The sequence below is a fragment of the Phoca vitulina genome, unplaced genomic scaffold (assembly GCF_004348235.1).
Source record: "Phoca vitulina isolate PV1807 unplaced genomic scaffold, GSC_HSeal_1.0 scaffold37, whole genome shotgun sequence".
Lineage (NCBI taxonomy): Eukaryota > Metazoa > Chordata > Mammalia > Carnivora > Phocidae > Phoca > Phoca vitulina.
In genome coordinates, this window is record NW_022589740.1 from 16,059,453 (window position 1) to 16,082,506 (window position 23,054).

The following is a 23,054-nucleotide window of genomic DNA, read 5'->3' on the forward strand; positions in this document are numbered from 1 at the left end:
GGGGCAGAGGTTACTTGTACATTTTTGTCAAACAGAGATGCAAATAATTTCTGTCCAGTGGAAAAGATAATCCTAGGTTACAGTTTATTGCCCTATGGGACACTGATTCATATTGTATCTAAACCAATAATCTTATCCTAACATTCCTTGATAAATCACCCAATGAGATCTAGCTTTGCAAACATTCTTTGAACTGGTTTTAACACTTCACCAGTTCCTTCATTGAATAATTAGTTGAATAAAATCATTGGCATGTATTCATTTCATAGTTGCATTAAAGTTAAGATTCTGCTTTTTTGAAAATTATACTTTAATAATAGTAATGATTCTTTTTCTATTCATCCAAATAGCTCAGAAGCATTATTTTGTTAAGCAATATTTCCAAGTCACTGAATAACATGCATAAAAAAATCTTGGAAAGTCACAAAATGGGTTCTCAAAAATATTCCAAATTTTGACATGTCATCATTTCGAATTAGTGAGCTTTGAATTAGTATGAATTAGTGAGCTTTCGTTGTCTCAAAATATCTAACAATCATGAGGATGTTATGCTATGTGGCAAGCCTGTGATGTATTCCTGGGCTGTGGTGCCAAAAACTGCATGTACATTAAAAAAAAAAAAAAAAAGAAAGAAACCACAGTAACAAATGCGTTCCTTAAGATAACCAAGATCACAGGTTGTATAAATAGACTGTAGTACGGATACCAGAAATTGCATCTATCGTGGGACAAAGGGAACATTTCAAGTGCAGCATTATTATCGGGATGCGAGAATAAAACACCAGGCATGCAGGTCCTCCCAATTCATTCCTGCACTGCAAGCCAACATCACACCAGCCGCTGAATGAAAACCAAGTCTTACTTAGCTGCTTCTGATGCTTCCCTCAGTTCTTCATCCAGTCTGCATGAGCAAAAATTATTGGTATAGAAAAGAAACAAAAAAGAAGCAAGCACAGCGTGAGAGAGTCACCCAGCAAAGCGGAGCCAAACATAAGTGGACCATATGTGCTTTTAGAAACCATCCTTTGGAGCATCGAGACATGCTCCTTCGATTAGACATGGTGCCATTTTGTCCCATTTGGTGTTTCTGTACGTTTACTTTGCAAATTCCTTCATAAAGGTGGATATACAAGTTGCAAGGAGATCAGAAACATGCGGGCTGAATAAAGCCGAAAACATCCACATCAGTCTGTTGGGTTCGGTTAGAGCTAGCTTGCAGCCTGGGCCAAGTCAAGGGTGTATCTGGTTGAGTGGGTTTTGGTTGCAGATTAGGCTGACCTCAACAGCTTTACACACAAGACAAAGACCCGGAATGGCAGACTACAAGGGGCTGACAGAATGACCTCGCGCTCTGGTAGCATGTTGAGGTCACCCACGAGTAAGACATTGGTGCACACACACAGAGGGTCCAGCGTGAATTGTAGCTCGGGAGATTTTACCTCACACTTCTCTTATAAGATCTCTCTTCATCGTACCTTACGAGATAAAAAATGAATGCAATGAGGAAAACGAGCAAACAGATGGAGAAAATGACAGGTATGTGGTTTAAAGAACAGTCAAAACATGAGATCAAAAGCCTACCACCCCTCACCCGCCCCAAGAATAATCAAATTGCCTTTTGGGAGAAAACTTATTTTTCATTTGACGTAATCAATGGTTTAGAATTCGTAATGATATACAGCCAATCCTCATTATTTGCAGAATCTGTGTTTGCGAATTTGCCTACTTACTCAACCTTTACCTGTAACCCCAGGATCAATACCCGTGGCACTTTCGTGGTCACTTGCTGACTTTCACTGAGTGGCAAAAAATTTGAGTCACCTGATGTGCACGTTCCCAGCTGAGGTCGAACGAAACAAGGCTCTGCCTCCTCGTTTTACCTTTCGTGCTGTCAACAGGCGTCTTACTTGCAGTCTATTTAGTGCCATGTTTCCCTGGTTTGTGCTTTTCGTTGGTGATTTCACCATTTAAAATGGCCCCTAGGCATAGTGCTTCCGTGGGGGCTGGCGTTCCTAAGCACGAGAAGCCTGTGATGTGCCTTACGGAGAATATATGTGTGTTACAGCAGCTTTGTTTAGGCAGGAGTTGTGGTGCATTGGTCGTGAATTCAATGTTAGTGAGTCAACAATATACATCAGATAAGGTGTCTTTAAACAGAAACACACATAGAACAAGGTTATATATTAACTGGCGAATGAAAATTAACCAGATGCTTGCAGGAACTTAGCCCTGTATTTCCCCTAGGAACAACGGTTCAGTATTTACCAGTCAGGGTTCTAGAACATCACTGCCACAAATAACAAGAATTGACTGTAATCAATGATTAAAAATCTGATTCCAGATTGGGCAAGTTTTTCTTTCATGTAAGCCCTTTGATGACAGGCTCCATCCCAGCTGAATACTGGCCTTGGGACTGGCTGAGACCGGACTCTCCGAATGTCATTGAGTAACAGGAAGGGGCTATGGCTCGTATCAATTTGAAAATGCTGTAACATGAAAATGAGACAATGGGGGCCAGGAACAGGAGTGGCAGAGAGGACATCCAGAGAAGACACGTTGCACAGGACAGGAGAAAACATGGACACACAGGGAGGACAGAGATGGTTGTCAATTTCTTCCAAATGGAACCCTTCCTTCCGAAGAAACTTCTCCTGAATGGGAGCCTTTGAAAAATGATGGGTGTCGATGAATGAAAAGTGCCCTGGACATGTTTAACTTCTCATTTAAATGGTCCCATATGTTAGTCCCTAAAAGCAACATCAGTATAATAAATAACATTCTGGATTGCCAACTGAGGCCGGGAGGCTTCCTGAAGGCATTATGTACATTTTCATTCAATCCTCGGGACCTTTCTGTGAATTGCCCCCAACACGTCCCGTTTTCTGGATGCTGCAGCTGAGACATGGAAAGTTTTAATAGGTTGCCTGAAGTCTTAGAGACATCAGGGGACGGTAAGAAGATTCAAATCTAATGCTAAGTCTCCAACACACATTCCCTTCTCTTTTTCCAACTGCCACACCATGGAAGCATTACTCTATTGCCTAGAAAGTGGCCATTTCCCTTTCAAGAGAGAATGTCCTTGTCATCTTTTGCAAATGAGACAGCGTTATAAGAGGTGGGTGCTCCAGTCACTTTTTTTTTTCTCATGACCCTGAGATCAAGACCTGAACTGAGATCAAGAGTCCGACACTTAACCGACTGAGCCACCCAGGTGCCCCTCCAGTTACTTTTTTTATTTAAAGAGTAGGAGGAGCTCTGGAGATGGGGATGCACCTTCTTGAGGCAGCAGGATAGAGCTGTGAGGTATGCTGGGTGCGGGAGCCCCATAAGCTAATGAGGATCAAAGCCATAGTTAGAATTACAGAAACACTGCTTGATTCGGCTGAGCCAACTGGCAGTTCTGAGCCAAATCACTATCCTGTGTTCACCTCGTATCAGCACAAGGAAAACCAAATGCATCTGCTCCTGAGCTTTGACTTCAGATAGATACTTTAAGGGAGGTCAAGGAAACTACTAGAAAAGGGGATGGGAATTCTGGTGCCAGGCTGACCTGGATCTGAATTCTAGTTCCATCTCATCCTTGCTCCTACTTACACTTTGCATAAGTAACTTTTCTTTATTTTAGCTTCCCTGATCTGCAGATGGGGGTTTACTGTGGAGATTAAACACACGATATAAATAAGCACGTCTATCTCTAACAAAGTATTGCCACTAAACATGAGTCCTTTCCTTCCTGTTTCTTTTCCTTTTTTTAAATATTTATTTATTTATTTATTTATTATTATTTTTTTTTTAGTAAAGGGACTCTTTTTTGGAAGTGCAAATTGGGAGATCCATTTTGCTATCCGTCTTATGGAGGAAGGGATGGGGTGGGGGGGAGGGGCAGTTATCCTTGTCTGTTCTCTTTGAGCTAATGGTTAAATTCCTCCCATTTTTAATCAAATAAAAAAATGAGTGAATCAGACACAGTGGAAGAAAAGCACGATCCACACGAAGCACAAAACAATGGTTCTTTGCAACAATGAACCAAGCAGGAGGGTTCATTTGTCAGTATCCATATTTTTAAGTCTCAGCTCCAAGTGGTCGGTGTTAACGGTTACTCATTATTTTCGCAGCAGGATCCAGCGACCTTCAGTCTCCATGCTCCGTTTTCACAGGCTGTGGCTCCATTACCCTATCCTGAGGAAGGGGGTCATCCCTAACCACGCCATCTACCACCCGCCTTACCTTTCACCTGAAGGGAACCGTGTGAAAAAGGATGTAGAAGAAAACAGAGAAAAGGTAGTCCCCCCCACCCGGTCTTTTCCCAGGGTCATGCAGGTAAGTTCTTTTCTATAAGGCAATATGGAAAGCAAAGCTATGCTCAGACCCAGCTGTTTGTGTGAGAGCGGGAGACACAGGTGACAGATTCACTGATTAATGTTAACTTCACGCTGTCCCCAAAATGGTGGCAAAATTCAAGGTGAAATGAGCAATAATCAATAACCCCAAGAGAAGATTATGTGAAAGAGGATCTGAAAGAACAGAACAGTTCTCTATGGGTTATGAGAAAATATCTATTTATTGGAAAATATTAAATATTCATTTTAAATAGAAGATAATGCCATTTCCCCAGTATTCCAGAAATGAGTTCTTTTCCAACCTCCCTCTCCAAACATGCAGTATTTCTTACCAAATCTTGGAAACCATCCAGACTTACTTGATGATGCTCTCTGGAATATGGATGCAATCCATTGGGATCAGCCCACTGAGTTCTGATAAGCTATTGACATATTTAATTTTACTGCTGAATTTTGAACTAAAAAAAAAAAAGAAAAGAAAAAAGATATCATTAGTGGCTACTTCATCCCTCCTAAGGCTGTTGCCTCTTGAAAATCCTGAAAAATGCAACACCTTGGCCCAGCACTTATTAAAAAGAAAGGCTATATATTTGAGTAGTTACAACATGCCAGATATTGTTTTAAGTGGTTTATATTTATTAACTCACTTATTTCTTCCACAGCCTTCCAAGGTAGGTGCTATTCTTCTCTTTCTTTTAAAAAGATGCTCCTAGGGGCGCCTGGGTGGCTCAGCTGGTTAAGTGACTGCCTTCGGCTCAGGTCATGATCCTGGAGTCCCAGGATCGAGTCCTGTATCGGGCTCCCTGCTCGGCAAGGAGTCTGCTTCTCCCTCTGACCCTCCCCCCTCTCATGTGCTTTCTCTCTCTCATTCTCGCTCTCTCAAATGAATAAATAAATAAAATACTTTAAAAAAAAAGACGCTCCTAGTGGTCTTTTTTTTTTTTTAATTTATTTTAAGTAAACTCTATGCAACACATGGGGCTCGAACTCACAATCTCGAGATCAAGAGTCGCATGCTCTACTGACTGAGCCAGCCAGGCATCCCATTATTCTCTACTTAAAGATAAGGAAACTCGAGACACAGGCAGTTAAGGATTTGCCCACGGTCTCACCTTCAGTAAGTGGTAGAGGCTGGATTCAAACCTGGGCAGTTTGACTAGAGTCTACACTCATTTTTTTTTTTTTAAAGTTTTTTTATAATTCCAGTTCGTTAACCTACAGTGTTATATTCGTTTCAGGTGTACTATATAGTGATTCACACTTCCATACATCACCCGGTGTTCATCATAACACCTGCAGTCCTTACCCCCATCACTGATTTCACCCATCCCCCCACCCAGAGTCTACACTCTCGACCACACATGGCATGGCGCCTGGTGGTTCCTGCCACTCTCCATAGTCATTGGTTTATGGTTTGTTTGGCTTTGTTTGCTTGTTTATTTGTTTTTACCAAACAAAAATCTTGTCATTAGTTCTTTCAGAATTTACCAAGGTTGAGTTATTTTTAAAGTATTTGTAAACTCGTTTGCCTCTTAAGGTTTTAGCTTAAATATTTTTTTTTTTAGTTTTTTTTCTTCTAATTTTAAGTTTTAGCCAGAGAGTTCATTCCAGATGCTCCAATGTTCAAAAACATGTTCTGGTAACTGAATCTGAATTACAAATAGCTTTCATCTAAACATTATCATGTTAGATGTATGTACATGTACAGAAAACAACATGAAATACCACTGAAAATGATCAAGGAATTTGCCTCTGGGAAGGGAGTGAGGGACAGGAACTGGAAGTTGTTGAAGGAAAAACTTGGTCTTGTCCTTAATGATTGGATGTTTTGTAAGAAGAAGGCATTTGTGTATTATTGCAAACTAATTTTTAAAATTCATCATTCTACTTGAAAGGGAACTTGACCAAGCACTGACTGAACTTTCCGAAGAGTTCCCCATGAAAAGACCTCCCCCAGTCTACTGACCATGCTGAGCTGTCTGCCTCCTGTTCAACTATGGGGCATTCTAGAAGGAAGCATCTGCAGGGTCGTTTCTCTCTATATTTATCTTTCACGTTGTACTTGCTGTTTGACCCTGGGCCACTGGCTGTGACTTGTGAATAACTTTTGTCTTCACACAGTCACCTGTAGGCCTCCTGATCAGTCGTGGGTGAACACACACCACCAGTGATAAGCGTGCTGCGTGAGGCCTCTTCCTTCCCCTGGACTTTCTGAGCTAAATTCAGGTTTTGGTAAAAGATGGAATGGGGGGCGGGGGAAGCCTCCAGCTCCAGGGTTTTATGTTCACTAGCATGTACGGTTCTCCGAGCATGCCACATTGTCTCCTTCTTGGTGTGTTTGTACTTGCCGTTTCTACCTGGTTTCAGCTAACCAGTCCTGTCGGTTCCTCAAAACTCACCTTGATGGCTCATTCTTCTGGAATGCCTCTCTTGACTCAGACTCTCAGCCTTTACTCTCCCCGTCACCCCAGCCTCACCTGTGCCCTGAGTTATCGCCACCACACCGCTTCAGTGGTACCCTGTATTGTAATTGCTTACCTGTCTGCCTATGTCAGCTGCCAGGCCCTGAGCTTTCTGAGGACAGCACCTGAGCTAATTAATCTCTCAATCTCCGCCTCACATTTGAAAAAAAAGGAATGTCCCATCTACCTCTATCATAGGAGTTACCTGTTAGCAGGGAAAAGACCTAGAATACATTTTTTAAATTTTTTTTATTGTTATGTTAATCCCCATACATTACATCATTAGTTTTAGATATAGTGTTCCCTGATTCATTGTTTGTGCATAACACCCAGTGCTCCATGCAGAACGTGCCCTCCTCAATACCCATCACCAGGCTAACCCATCCTCCCACCCCCCTCCCCTCTAGAACCCTCAGTTTGTTTTTCAGAGTCCATCGTCTCTCATGGTTCTTCTCCCCCTCCGATTTCCCCCCCTTCATTCTTCCCCTCCTGCTACATTCTTCTTCTTTTTTTCTTTCTTAACATATATTGCTAGAATACATTTTAGTGACCTCTTTTTTCAGGTCTGAAAATTGGTTACGCTGACACAGGCTGATTGACAGGGGAATCTTCAAAGAGGGTCTCCCAGGATGAGACTGTAGGATACAATGTTTAAGTGCTTGAAATGTGTTTTCTTTACAGTGAGGCAGACAATTGGGTTCAAAGCCTGAGTCTATCACTCATTGACTATATTACATTAGACCTGGGATTGGCAAATACAGCCCATGCGCCAAAGCTAGCTCGCTGTGTTTTACAGCCCTCCAGCTACCGAAGGGTTTTTACATTTTTAAAAAATATTTGAAAAAATATCAAAACAAGACTATCTTATGGCATGTAAAAATTTTTAAGAAATTCAATTTCAGTGTTCCTATATCAAGTTTGATTGGAAGACAGCCACGCTTACTCATCCACATGCTGTCTATGACCGCTTTCGACCTAGCATGGCAGAGCTGAGCAGCTGTGACTGGGACAAGATGGCCCACACAATCTAAAATATATACCATTTGATCCCTCACAGAACGGGTTTGCTGGCTCTTGCTGTAGACAATTTATCTGACCTCCCTGAACCTCAGGGACTTTTCCTTTATAAGGGAAACAGTAAACAGGACCTCCTCCAGAGCACTGTCATTGCAAGTAAATGAAATAATGCCTGTAAATACCCAATAAATGTAAGCCATTGTTCTCTGTAATTTACCACAAGACTATTTGCTATAATTTTATTATTATTGCTGGACTTATTGCCTTGAAGCTCCCTTCAATAAATAATGTTGGATTGTAATTATTTTTCAGTATTCTTATGGTAACAAATATTTACCATATTTACCAACAATATTTATCTATCAAGAAACATATTTGTTTTATAATTATAACACCCAAACTATTAAACAGACATCAGTGAATGAATATGAACACTAATGTTTACTTTTTTTACCCATTAAACTTAAAATTTTTTTTTTTATTTTTAAGTAACCTGTACGTCCAATGTGGGGCTTGAACTTACAATCCCAAGATCAAGAGTTACATGCTCTACCACCTGAGCCAGCCAGGCATCCACCATTAAACTTTTTATAAGCTCTTCAGTGTGCATTGATTCCTACTCTCCTATCAAAGCATTTTCTATTATTAAAATAAGTGACTGGGGCGCCTGGGTGGCTCAGATGGTTAAGCTTCTGCCTTCGGCTCAGGTCATGATCCCAGTGTCCTGGGATCGAGCCCCACATTGGGCTCCCGGCTCAGCAGAGAGCCTGCTTCTTCCTCTCCCTCTGCCTCTCTCCCTGCTCATGCTCTCTCTCTCTCTCTGTATCTCTGTGTCTCAAATGAATAAATAAAATCTTTAAAAAAAAAAATAAGTGACTTTTTGTATACCTTAAATATTTCATATTATTTTTTAAAGCAATTGAACACAGTATGGTAAAGAACTAAACTTTGCCAGAGGAAAACTAGGTTGAATGATGCTACTCAACTGTTGGAAGTAGGAGATGGAAATGCTGCATCTATGTAAGTGCACACTGAACACAAAAGGATAGATGCGGAAGGCACAGGAAACGCTATGTAAAAAATAAATAAAGGTTTTTAACTTTTAGTTGTTTTTTTTTCTTCCAGAAGTGATCAGAATGTTTCTTAGAAATTCATTAGTAATTAAAATAAATAAATAAATAAATAAATAAATAAATAAAATAAAATGGAAAAAAAGAAAAAAAAGAAATTCATTAGTAACTTTGAAACAGAAAACTTTCAATTTATCTAATCTGCATCCGGATGTTGGGTAAGACCGTATTTTATTTGGAAGTTTGCTAGGAAATACATACTGTCCCTTTCATTTAACTGTTCCAAGTCTTACTACATTATGAGGCATGTGTTATTTTTCTTTGCTTCCCCAAAACGTAAGGTTATATGGTATCGAACACAACATAGACGGTGAATAAATATTCACTGACTTGAAACTGAATTGAAACCAAGAATCCTCCTGGGCAATCAAAAAAAGCTCTCAAAGTGACTGCCCAGCCTCTTTCCCTAAGTTTGGTGGCCTACATGATATTTGCTCAGAAGAAGAAAAATTAGGACAGTCATTGCTCCTGATTCTGTCCTTGGTTTGTCTTTATTTTCCATTGTTGTATTATGCTGCCTTTTCTATTCTCTACAAAATACATTATCACTTTAAAAGTATTATCTACCCTTCTGTAATGTGGCATGGAAATCCCACCACCTCATTTTCTGTGTTATAGCAAGCAATATAGAGTTCATGTTTTGTAAAAAATGGGGAAAAATAGTCATTATAAAATAATGCTCACTCTTACTTAGGGTTTCTTGCTAGATCGTCCAAAATATCTTTCCAGGAAAGCCAGAGACAAAATATGTCTTCCTAAATACTCTCTCAGTTTATGAACTCTTGTTCATAAGTAACGTATTTTGGAAAACTACTAGTCGTACTTTTACTTTTTCTATAACAACAACATACCTTATAAAAGGTCGTGTCACTGCAAGGATTGTTCTGATGAACCAAGATGGATGAACAATGATGAATGATTTCAGATTCTTCCGCAATCTGTTTTAAAAAAAGAAAAAGAATTACTCATAACCCATTTCCAGTAGGAGTTAAAACAGAAAGTATATCCCCAAATAAGAATATTATAATATTAGAGAGTTCTAGGTAAGTTACTATTACCTGATGAGAAGGTATAGAATGACTATGATTAATAAAAAATACTTTGAGATATCACTTGTAACTTGTATGATGCCAACCTCATTTTCCCATAGGAATCCACGTAAAATAGAATGGTTGTATCAGTGCTTAAATCTAGAACTATCATGGTATATTTTTGCTTAACAATGCTTTTCATTTTTGCCAGCATTATCTTTACTATTTTGAAAAGAGCACACTCTTACTAGCAACTCAGCCGATTTATTGGATCAACTAAGCCTTGGTTTCTTCTTCTGTATAATGAAACAGTATGTCATGTGGTTATTTGTCGTTCAGGCTACCATTTTAACATTCTTGACATTCAGGCATGTTTTTCAGCATTAGCAATGCTGCTTTATAAATGTTTGGATCATCAGATGGATCTTCGTTAATATAAGATCATGCAAGGAGCCACATCTGAGGGGACACCACACTTATCATAGACACCGTAAGTCTGTATATTTATGATAATTTTCCTGTTGCTGGCAATATAACATGTTTTGTTTTAGTCCAGCCAGTATGGATGGAAGTAAAGTATCTTGACGAAAAGGTGCACTAAGGCACCAAATGGGCAAGCGGTTAACTTGAATCATCAGTGAATAATGAAATACGAGCACGACAGTTGCCCAAACCAAAACAGTCCCAGTGAACATAAAGCAGCGTCAAGATCATGTGAACCAGTAAAGAATCGTGGCTACTCTGGTTTATCAACATAAATTGCACCTCCATGTGGCAAAGGCATATGCATAGTTTAGGACAGACTTGGTCATCAGGTTTGAGATGAAAACATCTAACAGAATCTAGATTTATTTCAGATTTGGGGCATCAAGTGACACCTTTCTTAATATTTTTATATACTTATAATTTATTATCTCAGCTCTGCATAGTTCAGTGTTCCTAAAACGTGATCACGTTCTTGGTAGATGACAGGGAATTAGAAATGGGAGTTACCGAGGAAGTCAAAACAGGGATTAAATAATGGAGCCCACATACCGCCTGTCAATCATCTGGTAGCATTTCTTCATCCAGCCCAGCCCTGGCATCTTCCGTCTTGGGGTTGCTCCATTCAAGTACACAATCATATAGTCCTCAGCTACCATCAGCTCTAAAGTACTTATTACATATCTGATCACAGGAAGGAAGAGGAGTGTTTTCATTTCCCCACGTGAAACAGTTCATCTTATTTACACTCTAATTATATAACATTTAAATTATAGGGAGTATGCCATTGAAGAATGGTTGTGCATATTACCTCTTTACCTTGAAAAGAATGCAGTTTCCTAAGATGATTTCCCTGAGAGTGAGTATTGCTCATTTATTTGTACGGTTATCTTTTTTTTTTTTTTTAATGCAGGTACACTAAAAAAATGTGTAGGTTAGAACCTGAATTTCAAAAATGTCAACCATGTTATCATATACCAAGGGCCCAAGTGAATGATATAAATGAACCTGGATTATCACCAGCTGACTGACCAAGAACATGTTATTGAGGAACAAAAATAACACTTTACCCAAAGGAAATGTTACAGAATTTCAGAGTGCAGGCAAAACTGTGTTCATTTTGTTTTCAATTCATCCTGCTGACAAAAGAGTTCTTTTAAAGGTTTTAGCCTCTTGAGCAATATTCCTTGACAGAGATTTCATTGACTTTTCATCAAAGGCCGAGAATATTCTACATCATCTACTTCCTCTTCTTAAAGACACTCTATCTGCCATGACATGCCACAGACATTCACTCAAAGCACTTTGTCAGAAGTATCACTCACAGGAAAAGATTTTCCATGACATAGTGGTAATCCGCCCGGCTGCTGTCTGGCAGAAAACAGGCAGCAAACACAATGATGGCATTTAGGCCATCCCCATAGTAGCCTGGGGGACAAACAGAAAGACATTTGTAACCCAGCTGAAAGCTCTTAATAATATTTAACCTAAAGGACAAATCTGGAAGCCCTGACAAGTGTGTGTATATGGATGTAAGAGATACATCTTTAAGTGAGTATTATATCGACTATCCTTCTATATGTATAAACACATAAACTTACTTTTCAGGAGTTAAAGTGTATGTTATATAGAGTCTTAAATATACAGTGTGAATATATTTGCATATATAGTATATCCACTTGTGGACGATTATATGTGTTGTACATCGTCATGAATGGGGTATATAAATATTCAACTTATCAAAGGATGGGTTGACTTATGGGTATCTAATTTATATAATGCTTCTGTCTTTTACCGGCTGAGAAGTTCTGTTTGATCCTCTTTAGCGTTTTTTAATTTTAGACTCTGGCTAATTTAAAGGGAAAATCTAGTCACTGAATTGCAATATAATCAGATACACGTACTCCAGTGACCAGATACTAGTAAGCTGACAAGTAAAAGCACCTTTACTTTGATTCTGAGGACTGGTTCCCTTGCCTGTGGCATCCCTGGGGTCTCCTGATTCAACAGACAGTGCAGGGACACATGGAAAGTTCTGGCCAGGCCTAGAATAACTGAGCACAGAATTCAGAGCCCCGTCTTTTTAAAAAGGAGCAAACTCAAGAAGGGCCTGGTTAAAGCTGACCTCTCTTTGAGTTTTATGAAAATACATGCTTTGGGGAAAACTTGAGACTTACTTCCTGGTAGGTAACGTGGACAGGGAACGGAGGTGGAGGTCTACTTGCATGTGGTGCTGAGAAGATAAAAGGCAAGTGTGGAACTCCTGAGAGTCAAGGACAATGTAGGGACATCTCAGGACACTTTACCCACATCTGAGAGCTCTGTCCCCTTCTTTAAGCTCCGTGTTCCCTCAGAGCTCATCTTTTGAAACTCATGGCAGCTGTTGGTCAAACCCCACAGGTTAATGAGTGGAATCTCACGTGTCTGTCAGACTTAAAAATGGAAGCAATGCACTGTTTTCATTTTTTTTGAGACTTATTTATTTTAGAGAGAGAGAGAGAGATCACGTGCACAAGTGGGGGAAGGGGCAGAGGGAGAGAGAGAGAGAGAGGGAGAATCCTGAGCAGGCCCCATGTTCTGCGCTGTGCCCGACACAGGGCTCAATCTCATGACCCTGAGATCATGACCTGAGCCGAAGTCGAGTCGGCCCCTTAACCCAGTGAGCCACCCAGGCGCCCCACTGTGTTTCCATTTTTTTTTTTTTTTAATATCCCTTTTTCAGCACTCGGCATTTCTGTCCCATCACACAGTTCTGGATTTCAGAATCGTTAGACAGAGCTGCCTCAGAGCTCTGAGGAGGCGGACAGGACCTACCCGCCAGCCTCATCAGAACTCAGTGCGTTTTCATTTTTTTTTTCCCCCCAGGACTCTAAATACCCCTCTGGTGATTACATGGCAGTAAAATACTGGCTGGATATAGACTTGGATGGGCTTAACTCTTGAAAAGCAGTTTAATAAGATGTTCTCTACAAAGAGAGAGCATGACACTACCACAAAAGAGGTGGGGGCAGAGAGTGATACCAACTAAAAATATATCAAATTATGGGTTTGTGTGTATGACTAATCTGAGGTTGTGGTATGCAGTGTTTACTCTCCATGTCTTAGAAGATGCTGCCTATGTAAGTACGCACCTGATGTAACGCATGTTTGCAAAACCAGATTGGGGTAGCTTCCCTATGGATTATTTGCCTTGTTTTGTCTTTTCCAACATGTGGGTATTTACCAACTTCTTTTTTGAATGAGATGTGAAGGAAATAAATCTCCTTCTCCAATGGCAGGAGGAGATTTATTTTAATACAACGAGAGTTTGTTTCACCAAACAATTGCATTTAAGGAGGTTCATAACCGAATGAAAACCCACAAAGGGTAAAGCAGCTTTGATCTGCTAATGCTAACACCACAAAAGTACGCAATTTGGACTCAGCTCAATGACAAGGACCGGGTCCATTAAAAGAGATAACAGAAGTAATGAATCCAACTTGAAAACAAGTACAAAAGCATCCTTTCAAAAAGCATCTTTCTAGGAGGAGCTGCCTGGCCCCAGGGTGTCAAGATAATTTCAAGGCCATGACCATGCAGCTACTTTGATTTCTTTTTCTGTTTCTGGAGAATTTCTAAGATTTTTTTTTTTTAAAGGACAGTCTGAGGTTTATAAACAGTACTTCAGAACTGGTCATCTTAAATGGCACTTCAGCTCTTTGCGTCAGTGTGTCTGTCCTTGGAATGCTGTGGTGTTGTATTCATTTAGGTTCATGTAATCGAAGGAATACTGAAGAATCAGCTCACCACTTCTTGGTCATTGTCTAAGTCAGGAACGTCTCTTTATAGAAAACTTCCTGAAATTTACAAATGAAGGTGGATTTTTGTACTTTTGGGGAGAGGAGCTGTAGGAAGGGAAGAAGAGGCAAAAGACAGAGGAAGAGAACAGGAGGAGGTTAAGACCTAAGATGTCAGAAGGAACTAGAAGAAAAAGATATCTTCATGGAAGTTTTCCTTCCAAACTAAGATCTGGTGCCACTGTTATTAGGCTCTGGAGATACTTCAGATCATCATTGCTGGCAAAGGGCAATCGCGGGAATGAGTGGTCCCACTTGCTTTTTGTCCCCCACAAATGCCTTCAAGGGGGTCAGCTAAGCCAATTTCTATGTTAACTATGCAGCTTACTCAAGTGAAGTTGGCTTCCAGCAGCTGAATAATTCCTTTGAAGTTCAGTTTTTTAAAACATGTGTTTTATCTGACTCTCTTCTTAGTAACCAGGAGGTGAGTTCGGGGTGTGTGCGTGGAGGTGCATGCGCAATCCCACCATGGGGCCTCCTGAGACCCTCTGCAGCAATAATGCAAACCTTACCTGAGGCAGAACAGAGAGGAAAGGGACGTAACACAAATTTGATGGCCAGCAAATGGAATGGAGAGAGAAGGGAAGATGTCACAGTCGCAACCAAAACATACACACACACACACCAGCCCGCAACTCTTCTCCTCATTCTTTCCGGGGCCATTTGTTCAGCAACACTGCAGAGCAGTTACCTGAATCTCCTATAATGAAATAAGAGAAGTAAAGAAAGAAGAAAGGAAACTTCTCATTATAATGCTTTGGTGTGACCGTCCTACGTTATTTAAATGCATCCTCTGTTCCAAGGTCAAAAAAGCCAGTTTCTGGCCTTAACGTGACCCCACACTATTGTTGATCAAACCCACCCAGATCTCTCTTTGTCCTTTTATTGAAGCAGATAACAGGAATATTGCTCACGGGCTCATGGGAGGTGACACTGACTCTGAGATCACCCTCTTTTGACTGATGACATAGTTGAGGCCCGAGATGTCAGGTCACGTACCAAGGTCATAGAGTAATTAGCAGCAAAGACCGGGCTTGAACTCTGTTCCTCTATATCCGTACAAGGCGGACGTACAAGGCCTCTTACAATAGCTCCCATCAAGGTCACCAAAGCTGAAGCCTGAACTATTTGTCTCCATCCTGCTCTCACGCCTATGCCCAGCTGGTAGGGACTCCTGGCAGGGCCTGGCTTTGCAGCCAAGTGAGGCAGCGATTTTCATGACCCCCATCTTGCAGTTAACGCTGAGCACTGTCCCGCCGCCCCTTTCCTGTGGGCCTCAATGGGAAAACCTCGTCCGAGCAAAATGGCAGACACCCAGACGAGACCCAGGCCCACTGTGGAGCGCTCCCTCTTAAAGGCTCATCAGAAGCCAGGCTCACAAAGGCAACGGATTGGTCTCTAGGGAGGACTGCTTGATGATCCTTAGAGCCTAAGAAGGTGTGTCAGCTTCCAACACAGCGGGCCGAGCTCTGGCAAATTCAGAACTAAAATCTGCATTGTCTTTACCTACGGAGCACAAAAGCTGCTCAGGGGGTGGGGAGAGGCGGCGTCTCGCTACCGTCCCGGCTGGGGAGGGGTGGGGGTGAAGCCAGGGACACACTCATGCAGGCCAGCGCCTGGAGGAGGCCGTGGGGGGTGGGGGGGCAGCCGGGCAGAGGAAAGGCGGCCTTTTCTTCCACACAAACTGGACAGTCACACGGACAAAACTGGGCTCACGGACACAGAACGGAGGGGAGCGGACGCCGGGGGAGCGGGGGGCAAGGATGCAGGGCACAGCAAACCACGTTATCCCTGAGGGGTGCGCTGCATTGTCACAAGGAGTGTGAGAGGCAGAAGCAGTGGCTTTGTTTTGACCCTGCTGTGTTGATGATCTTGCCTGATTCGGGCAGCAGATCAGCCGATAGATGGGCTCAACCCTCTCACCCAACCCACCTGCTTTCGCCGGGGTTGAAAGAACAAGCAGGTGAGTCTGCCAGGGAAAGGAGAGATAATCCGGCCTCAGGAAAACAGAGAGGCCGTGAGGCCCCTTCTTCACAACAAAGGGGCTCTTCATTTAAGACCAGAGTGGTAAACATTCATATGGATTATCACTGGGTGACTCTGATTTACTTCGACAGAATTTTCTCCTGTTTTTGACCTTTTTTGGAATGGGCACGGGCTACTTTTATTGTCAGCCTCCGTTTTGTTTTCTTTTTATTTCCAAAAAGCAAACAAACCAGAAATACCCGATGGGTGGTGCAAAGGAGGGATGAGCTTCTGGGAAGATCTGGGATGATGGTCACGTTGTGGTTTGCGTCATAAGAACGAAAGGGTCGACTCTAGGGCCCGTGGTCTGTCCCCTGTAGCATGAGCAGGCCCGCTTTCATTCTGCAGGGCTGTGGAAAGGTTTCCCTTAGAGGGAACGGCTTTCAGCCCCACAGCGGCTATCATGGGCCATATTACCATTTCAGGTCACAAATAGTGAGGCAGGGCAAAGGAAGGTCATGGCCAGGGGCACCTATGGGCATTTTCTTTCACTCTCAAGGTGGGGATCCCTGGCCGATGCTGATACTTACGTGGAGGGAGCAATGCAAGGGTGGAAGATGGATAATCGGCTGGTGGAGGGAAGTTTGATTGAAAAAAACAAAATGTCCTTCTGCTCGTTAGAAAACAAAAGCTATGGGTTTAATGCAGCGCCAAGACACTTATTTCCCTGTCCTTGTTAAGGAAGAAAGAACAACAATTGCCTTGTCAGCTTACACTTTTTCTGGAACAGCTGAGTGTTTAGGGTGGTGCCTCAGGCCTGCAGGAAAGGAGTGCATGCAGCAGAAAAATAAAAAAAGCCGTTTTCTGAAGTTGACACATTAAATGTGTTGCTTGTGCTCATCTGACTTTTTGTGATTCCAAAATTAATCAAGGCTCCTGGAGCTCCTAAAAAGCACTGGAAATACGGAACACAATTTTTTTTCTCTCCCTTGTCCCTCCCTAAGGAGGTGGAGGCTTTTACCAGAAATGCCTGTTGTCAGGCCCGGATATAATGGAGTCTATAGAAAAGCCAACTTCAGGTAGGGGAAAAAAACGACCAGGCCGAGTCTGAAGAGATTTCCTAAAGCTCCTAAGAGGATTCGAGAGACCGTTTTGTTATGAGAAGCACCTCTGGGGTAGTGATCTTACTACAGGCTATGGTAGTAGAGACTCGGAAGCGATTCAGTTAAACCCTACAAACACGGTGAGTGTAGTCACCATCTGTCACCATACAACATTATTACAATACTGTTGACCGTATTCCCTGTGCTGTACTACTCATTTCCGTGGCTCATTTATTTCATAACTGGAAGTCTGTTGAGCATTTCATAATGTATATATATATATATGTGTGTGTCAAATCACTAGGTTGTACACTTAAAACTAATATAATATTGTATGTTAACTATATTTCAATAAAAAATACCCTACGACTGACCCATATGAATTCCAAACAGATATCATTAAATTGGACAACTATAGTTTTCAAGAAATTTGCCCAGAAGATTATAGCTGTCAGATATGTGGTGTGAAAAAGCAGTTTTCACATCGGAGAGCTATTTTTTACATAGGCTTTGCAATATTTATAGAATTAAGTCTGAGGTAATGTACTTAGCTCTACAGTCCCCTGAATACTGACTGCAGAATAGGTTTTGAGGATGTCATGATGCAGAGAACCCTAATTTCATTTTCTAATTAAAAAAAAAAATATATATATGGCTGCCCTGGTCCCCACCTCCCCGATTCACAAAGCTTGACTACCTCCATGAGAAATGACTCTCCTGTAGGGCTCGATGACCTTCATGTCAATCCGTTGTTCCTGTTCTCCAATCACCACCGTCCTCCACAACCGATTGTCTTCTCGCTCCTCTTCGGCTGTATACTCTGGGATGGACTCTGACTCTTGGCCAGAATCTTTGTTAGATGTGGAACCCTCTGGAAGCGAAGCACAGAGAAGGACTGAAGAGCAAGACTCCACAGCTCAGGCAGTTCAATGAGCTATCTCCTGGCAGAGCCAACCCGAGGGCACTCCCTGTTGGGCACAACTCTTAGAGAGCCGAACACCATCGTGACCACATAAAGGATGTTCAGTGAAGTCTTATTGATTGATGGATTGAACCACCAAGTCCATGCTAAGGCCAGGCTGAGGGTGGGGACAGGTGCAGGGCTAGAGCCGCCTTGTATCAGTGGACCAAGGGAGTATCGGCCGGTACCAATTCATCCTTGATCATTCAGGTTGAAGACTGGGGACCTTTCTCATGGGGTAAAACGCGATTTATCAGGCCCAGATAATTTTGTTTTCCTTGGGCCACATATCCTGGTATATCCTAAGTGGTTAGTATCTTGATGATACCACCGTCCTAAGACCCCCCCTCCCCCCTCCCTCCCCAAGTCTCTTACAAAGGAATTGAGCCCCCTTCCCTATTGGGAGCAAATTTGGGTGGAAATACGGTATTACTTCCAATGGATTTTTCAAAATATGCTACAGAAAGATTTTATGTTAAGCAAGAAACAAACAGCTTCATAGACCAGAAATGCTCTAAGGCCAAAAATTCCTAACACTCCTATTTGGTGGGTGCATGTGGCAATAAAAAAGTCCACTGAACGTTCTTTGGAGAAACATTTACTACCCACTCTTGTGCATCCAAAAAAAAAGCAACAACGGTGCTGTTGGTTTTTTGTTTTTTGTTTTTTAAAGAATAAGCAGCAATTGTTTTCATGTTTACTTCGGCTACTCGTAGAGTTTAGCAGTGGTTATTCTTTGTATGTTTAAGTAATTTGAAGGAAAACATTATTTCTAACCTTCACAATAATTCTGTGAGATATTATCATTCTTATTTTTCCATTCATGGGAAAGGATCTTTGATTTATATTGTACTTTACTTATATTCATTTTATGGCACTTTGATAATAAGAATAGTAATACTTCATTAGATAGCTACTATGTGTCAGGCATGGTAGATATTACAGTAGGGATTGTAGGGATTATAGTAGGCATTATAGTAGACATGCCCATGCAAAAACTGACTTTGAGTTAGTTTGCTATCACACTATACCCTAAGTGTGTGATTGTCTCACTCTCTTTATTCTACCACCAGCCTGGGAATTCCTTGGGCCAAGAAATTGTGCCAGAACCACCTTTTATTATTCACCTCCACCAACCAACTCCATACTTAGCTTGGAAACCTGCACGGAGCACTCAGTGAAAATTGAGGCGAATGGGTAAATAAAGGAAAGCTTGGACAAGTTCCTGAAAATATAGGTAATTGGTGAGGGGACCACAACAAAGCCATTATGTTCTGGAAGACTCCTCAAGACACATTCAAACGTGTCTAATTACCTGGGACTTAGAAGAGCAAACTGAAAGCCAGCTGGGAAGCAATCCTAGCCTTTTTTGCCAACACCAACAGCTACCACCACCTACAGAGCCTTGCTTCCCTCTGCGTTCCCGCCAGCGCTCCTCATCTTACTAAGGACAGGAAGCAGCAACTTTTGGCTTCAGACCAAGCTCTGTGTCACTGGCGCAAATCCATCCATCTGTACTGGACTCCCAGTCTGGAATCCCTTCCTGCTTCTCCCTTCCTCTTGGCTGAGGGCCCCTGGATGCTTATCTTCGCTCCCTTCCTGGGACCCTGTTTTCCATCTGGTCTCTATGCCCTCAGAACTCCGGGCTCGGATGTGGGCTTGTCTTCAGTGTTCCTGTGCATACATGCTCTGCCTTGTAACAAGCTCACCATCCTCCAGCCCCTCTTTATCCTTATTTGGGACTTTCTGGCCTGGTCTAGCTTGACCCAGGGGATCTCTGTGGGGTGACTGTTTTGTTTTCTGCATGCTTTTACTGAGGCTACCTCATTTAAAAAAATTTGTATACCATATTCTTTTTTCTGGTTATAAAAATAAAATGCTAATAAAAGTTCAAGCAATGCAGACATTGTTCATCAAAACCTCAGAAGTCCCCAGGGCCACTTTCACTCATTATTGTTTGCTGTGTAATCTTTTCATTATGGACATGCACACAAGCATACTCCCCTCCCCCAAAGTATGATTATTCTATATATTCTGCATGTTCTTTTTTTTTTTTTTCTTTAAGTAGCTCCACACCCAGCACGGAGCCCAATGTGGGGCTCAACTCACGACCCTGAGATCAAGACCTGAGCTGAGATCAAGAGTAGGATGCTCAATCAACTGAGCCACCCAGGTGTCCCAATTCTGCTTTTTTAAAAAAGATTTTATTTGAGAGAGAGAGAGAGAGAGCAGGGGGAGGGGCAGAAGGAGAAGCAGACTCCCCGCTGAGTAGGGAGCTCCATGCGGGGTTTGACCCCAGGACCCTGGGAACATGAACTGCCCGAAGGCAGATGCTTAACTGACTGAGCCATGCAGGTGCCCCCCTATTCTGCATATTTTATACATATTCTTCTATAAGGTACTTCTACCTAAAAATATAGCATAGGCTTCTTTTCATCTCAGTGGATATAAACCCTCTCATTTTTTTAGTTAGTTTGTTTATTTATGGTACTCTCTATCCCCAACTTGGGGCTCAAACTCACAACCCCGAGATCAAGAGTCACAGGCTCATCCAACTAAGCCAGCCTGGTGTCCCTAAACCCTGCTTATTTTACAAAGGAGCCCTAGAGTGTTCCATTTGACTGATGTTTTTTAGCTTATCAATCCCATAGTGATGGAGATTTAGTTTTATTCTCTTTTGTTGTTGTTCTGATAAAGAATTTGCTTCAGTAAGTATCTTTGTGCAGGTATCCTGTCTCACCAGTGTGCATACTTCTAGGGGTTAATTCCTAGCAGTGGGATGCTGGCTCGGAAGCTGTAAGGACTTAAAGTTTTCATGGGTATTTTTGCCCTTGAATATGTCACACCAAAATACATGAGTAGTTGTTTCTTCATACTATCAAAGACTCTAGAGGATAGCAAAGTTTTTAACCCTGGACAAATTAGGGTGAAACTTGTCTTTTGATTATTTTAATTTGTATTCCTTTAATTATTAAAGAAGGTAAAAATTTTTAAGGTCCCCTGCCTATATGGTCCTTATTGATTTGTTGAGTTCTTTATATAGAACTTTGTCATACACCATAATTATTTTCCTCCTTTGTGCTTAGCTCTTCTTCTTTCTTTCTTTCTTTTTAAAGATTTTACTTTTAAGTAATCTCTATACCCAACATGGGGCTTGAACGCACAACTGAGATCAAGAGTTGCACACTCTACCTACTGAGCCAGCCAGACGCCCCTGTGCTTAGCTTTTAAACTGATATTCCTATCAAACAGAAATTTTGTATTTTTATATAGCTGAATCTTTAATTTTTGTCTTTATGGGTTGTTGTTTTTTTTTAAAGACTTATTTATTTTAGAGAGAGAGAGAGAGAACACGAGCGGGTGGGGCAGAGGGAGAGGGAGAGAGAATCCCAAGCAGACTCCACACTGAGCACAGAGCTGGATGGGGGCTCGATCCCACAACCCCAAGATTATGACCCCAGCCGACTGTGCCACCCAGGTGCCCCATCTTTATGTTTTTTGATCACTGTATCATAGTAAGAAAGAGCACTTCTTCCTAAAAATATGTATGTAATACTAGCATTTTCCTGTAGTTTATTATTTTTTTAAAGCATTATTACTCATTTTGGGATAAAAGTGTGGGCCTTTTTATGAAATGTTACCCCAATTGTTCAGAGAGGGGGAGCTGGTAAGGTTCTGGGGTTCCTTCTCCTTTCCCCACCTCTTCTGATTGATGTAAATGGCCAAAAGAAATTATTGAAGAGCTAGGGGTACAGTAAATTCTCAAAGTGTTCATTTTTAAAAGTCCACAATATAAGCTAGTAAGAAATAAAGATGGCTTTCTTTACCCCCTTGAATTAGTAATATGCTCCCGATCTTCATAATTCTTCTGCGTTACTCTAACCCCACCCCCGAACACCCCCACGGCCATCATTTTCTATTTTCAAAAATTTCAGTACTCATTTAACTTTCTATCCCCAGGGCTGCCAAATTTAACTTTTGGTCCGATGCCCTCTTCACTGAGAAATGCTTGATTTTCTTTGTCTTCTTCCCTTAATAACAAGCTTTTCTCCCGGGTGACTGCTGAAGTCAGTTAAGCCCTGGGGAGGAGTCGACTTGAACGTTTTCCTTTGTCTTTCGGGGGATGATTTACTACACAAGCTCCCGAATGGCCCGTGCCGTAGGGACCACGGTGGGGAATGCATCGTCGGTGTGCAATACGGCCTCCCTAGAGGTGGTTGTCTGCGGGAGCCTCCAGCAGGGACCTGTGTCTGGGAAAGGTGACTAGCTCTCTACATTGTGATCAGACACCGAGAATGTGAATAATCTTAGTGGACATTGTTTGAACTTTATCTTGTTGGAGGAGAGGCATCCTGTATGCAGTGAAGGGAGCTTTTAAAGTTGTTTTGCTGACAAAGAGCAGGGAGGCAGTTAATTTGTCTGTAAAACCCAGCATTGACCAGTACAAAGAAGAATCCTCCTTGCAGACCACACCCTGTGGCCTAAGGTTGCTTGTGGGTAAAACAAAATAAGATTAACGCTTATTTTAGTTAGGGGTAGTTTACACGTAGTTAAAACATATAAGCTGGTTACCTGCAGGCTGTTAAGGGCAGTGGAGCATGGTAGGTGGGGAAGTTAAATGAAGTGACTGCCTGATTGTCTGGAGAAAATGGTGGAGCACCTTTTTCACCCTGTTAACTGTTTGTTATTAGGGGTTCTAGAAAAGGTAGCTTAGGGGTGCCTGGGC

At 41.8% G+C, this 23,054-nt stretch overlaps 1 protein-coding gene across 3 annotated transcripts in view; it reads right to left on the reverse strand.

Moving 5' to 3' along the window:
* Positions 1–23,054, reverse strand: part of PRUNE2 (prune homolog 2 with BCH domain) — a 255,648-nt gene that overhangs the window by 10,632 nt on the left and 221,962 nt on the right. Inside the window, exons 12-18 of one of the 3 annotated variants that reach the window (XM_032427667.1) lie at positions 18,065–18,238; positions 14,991–14,999; positions 11,789–11,891; positions 11,016–11,147; positions 9,801–9,887; positions 4,700–4,798; positions 863–901 (exon numbers count right to left, since the gene is read on the reverse strand). In XM_032427667.1, coding sequence (XP_032283558.1) covers positions 863–901; positions 4,700–4,798; positions 9,801–9,887; positions 11,016–11,147; positions 11,789–11,891; positions 14,991–14,999; positions 18,065–18,238 — 643 coding nt within the window. Of the gene's footprint in view, positions 1–862; positions 902–1,439; positions 1,476–4,699; positions 4,799–9,800; positions 9,888–11,015; positions 11,148–11,788; positions 11,892–14,990; positions 15,000–18,064; positions 18,239–23,054 lie in introns of all 3 variants that reach the window. The other 2 variants (XM_032427668.1, XM_032427669.1) reach the window with 2 other exon arrangements.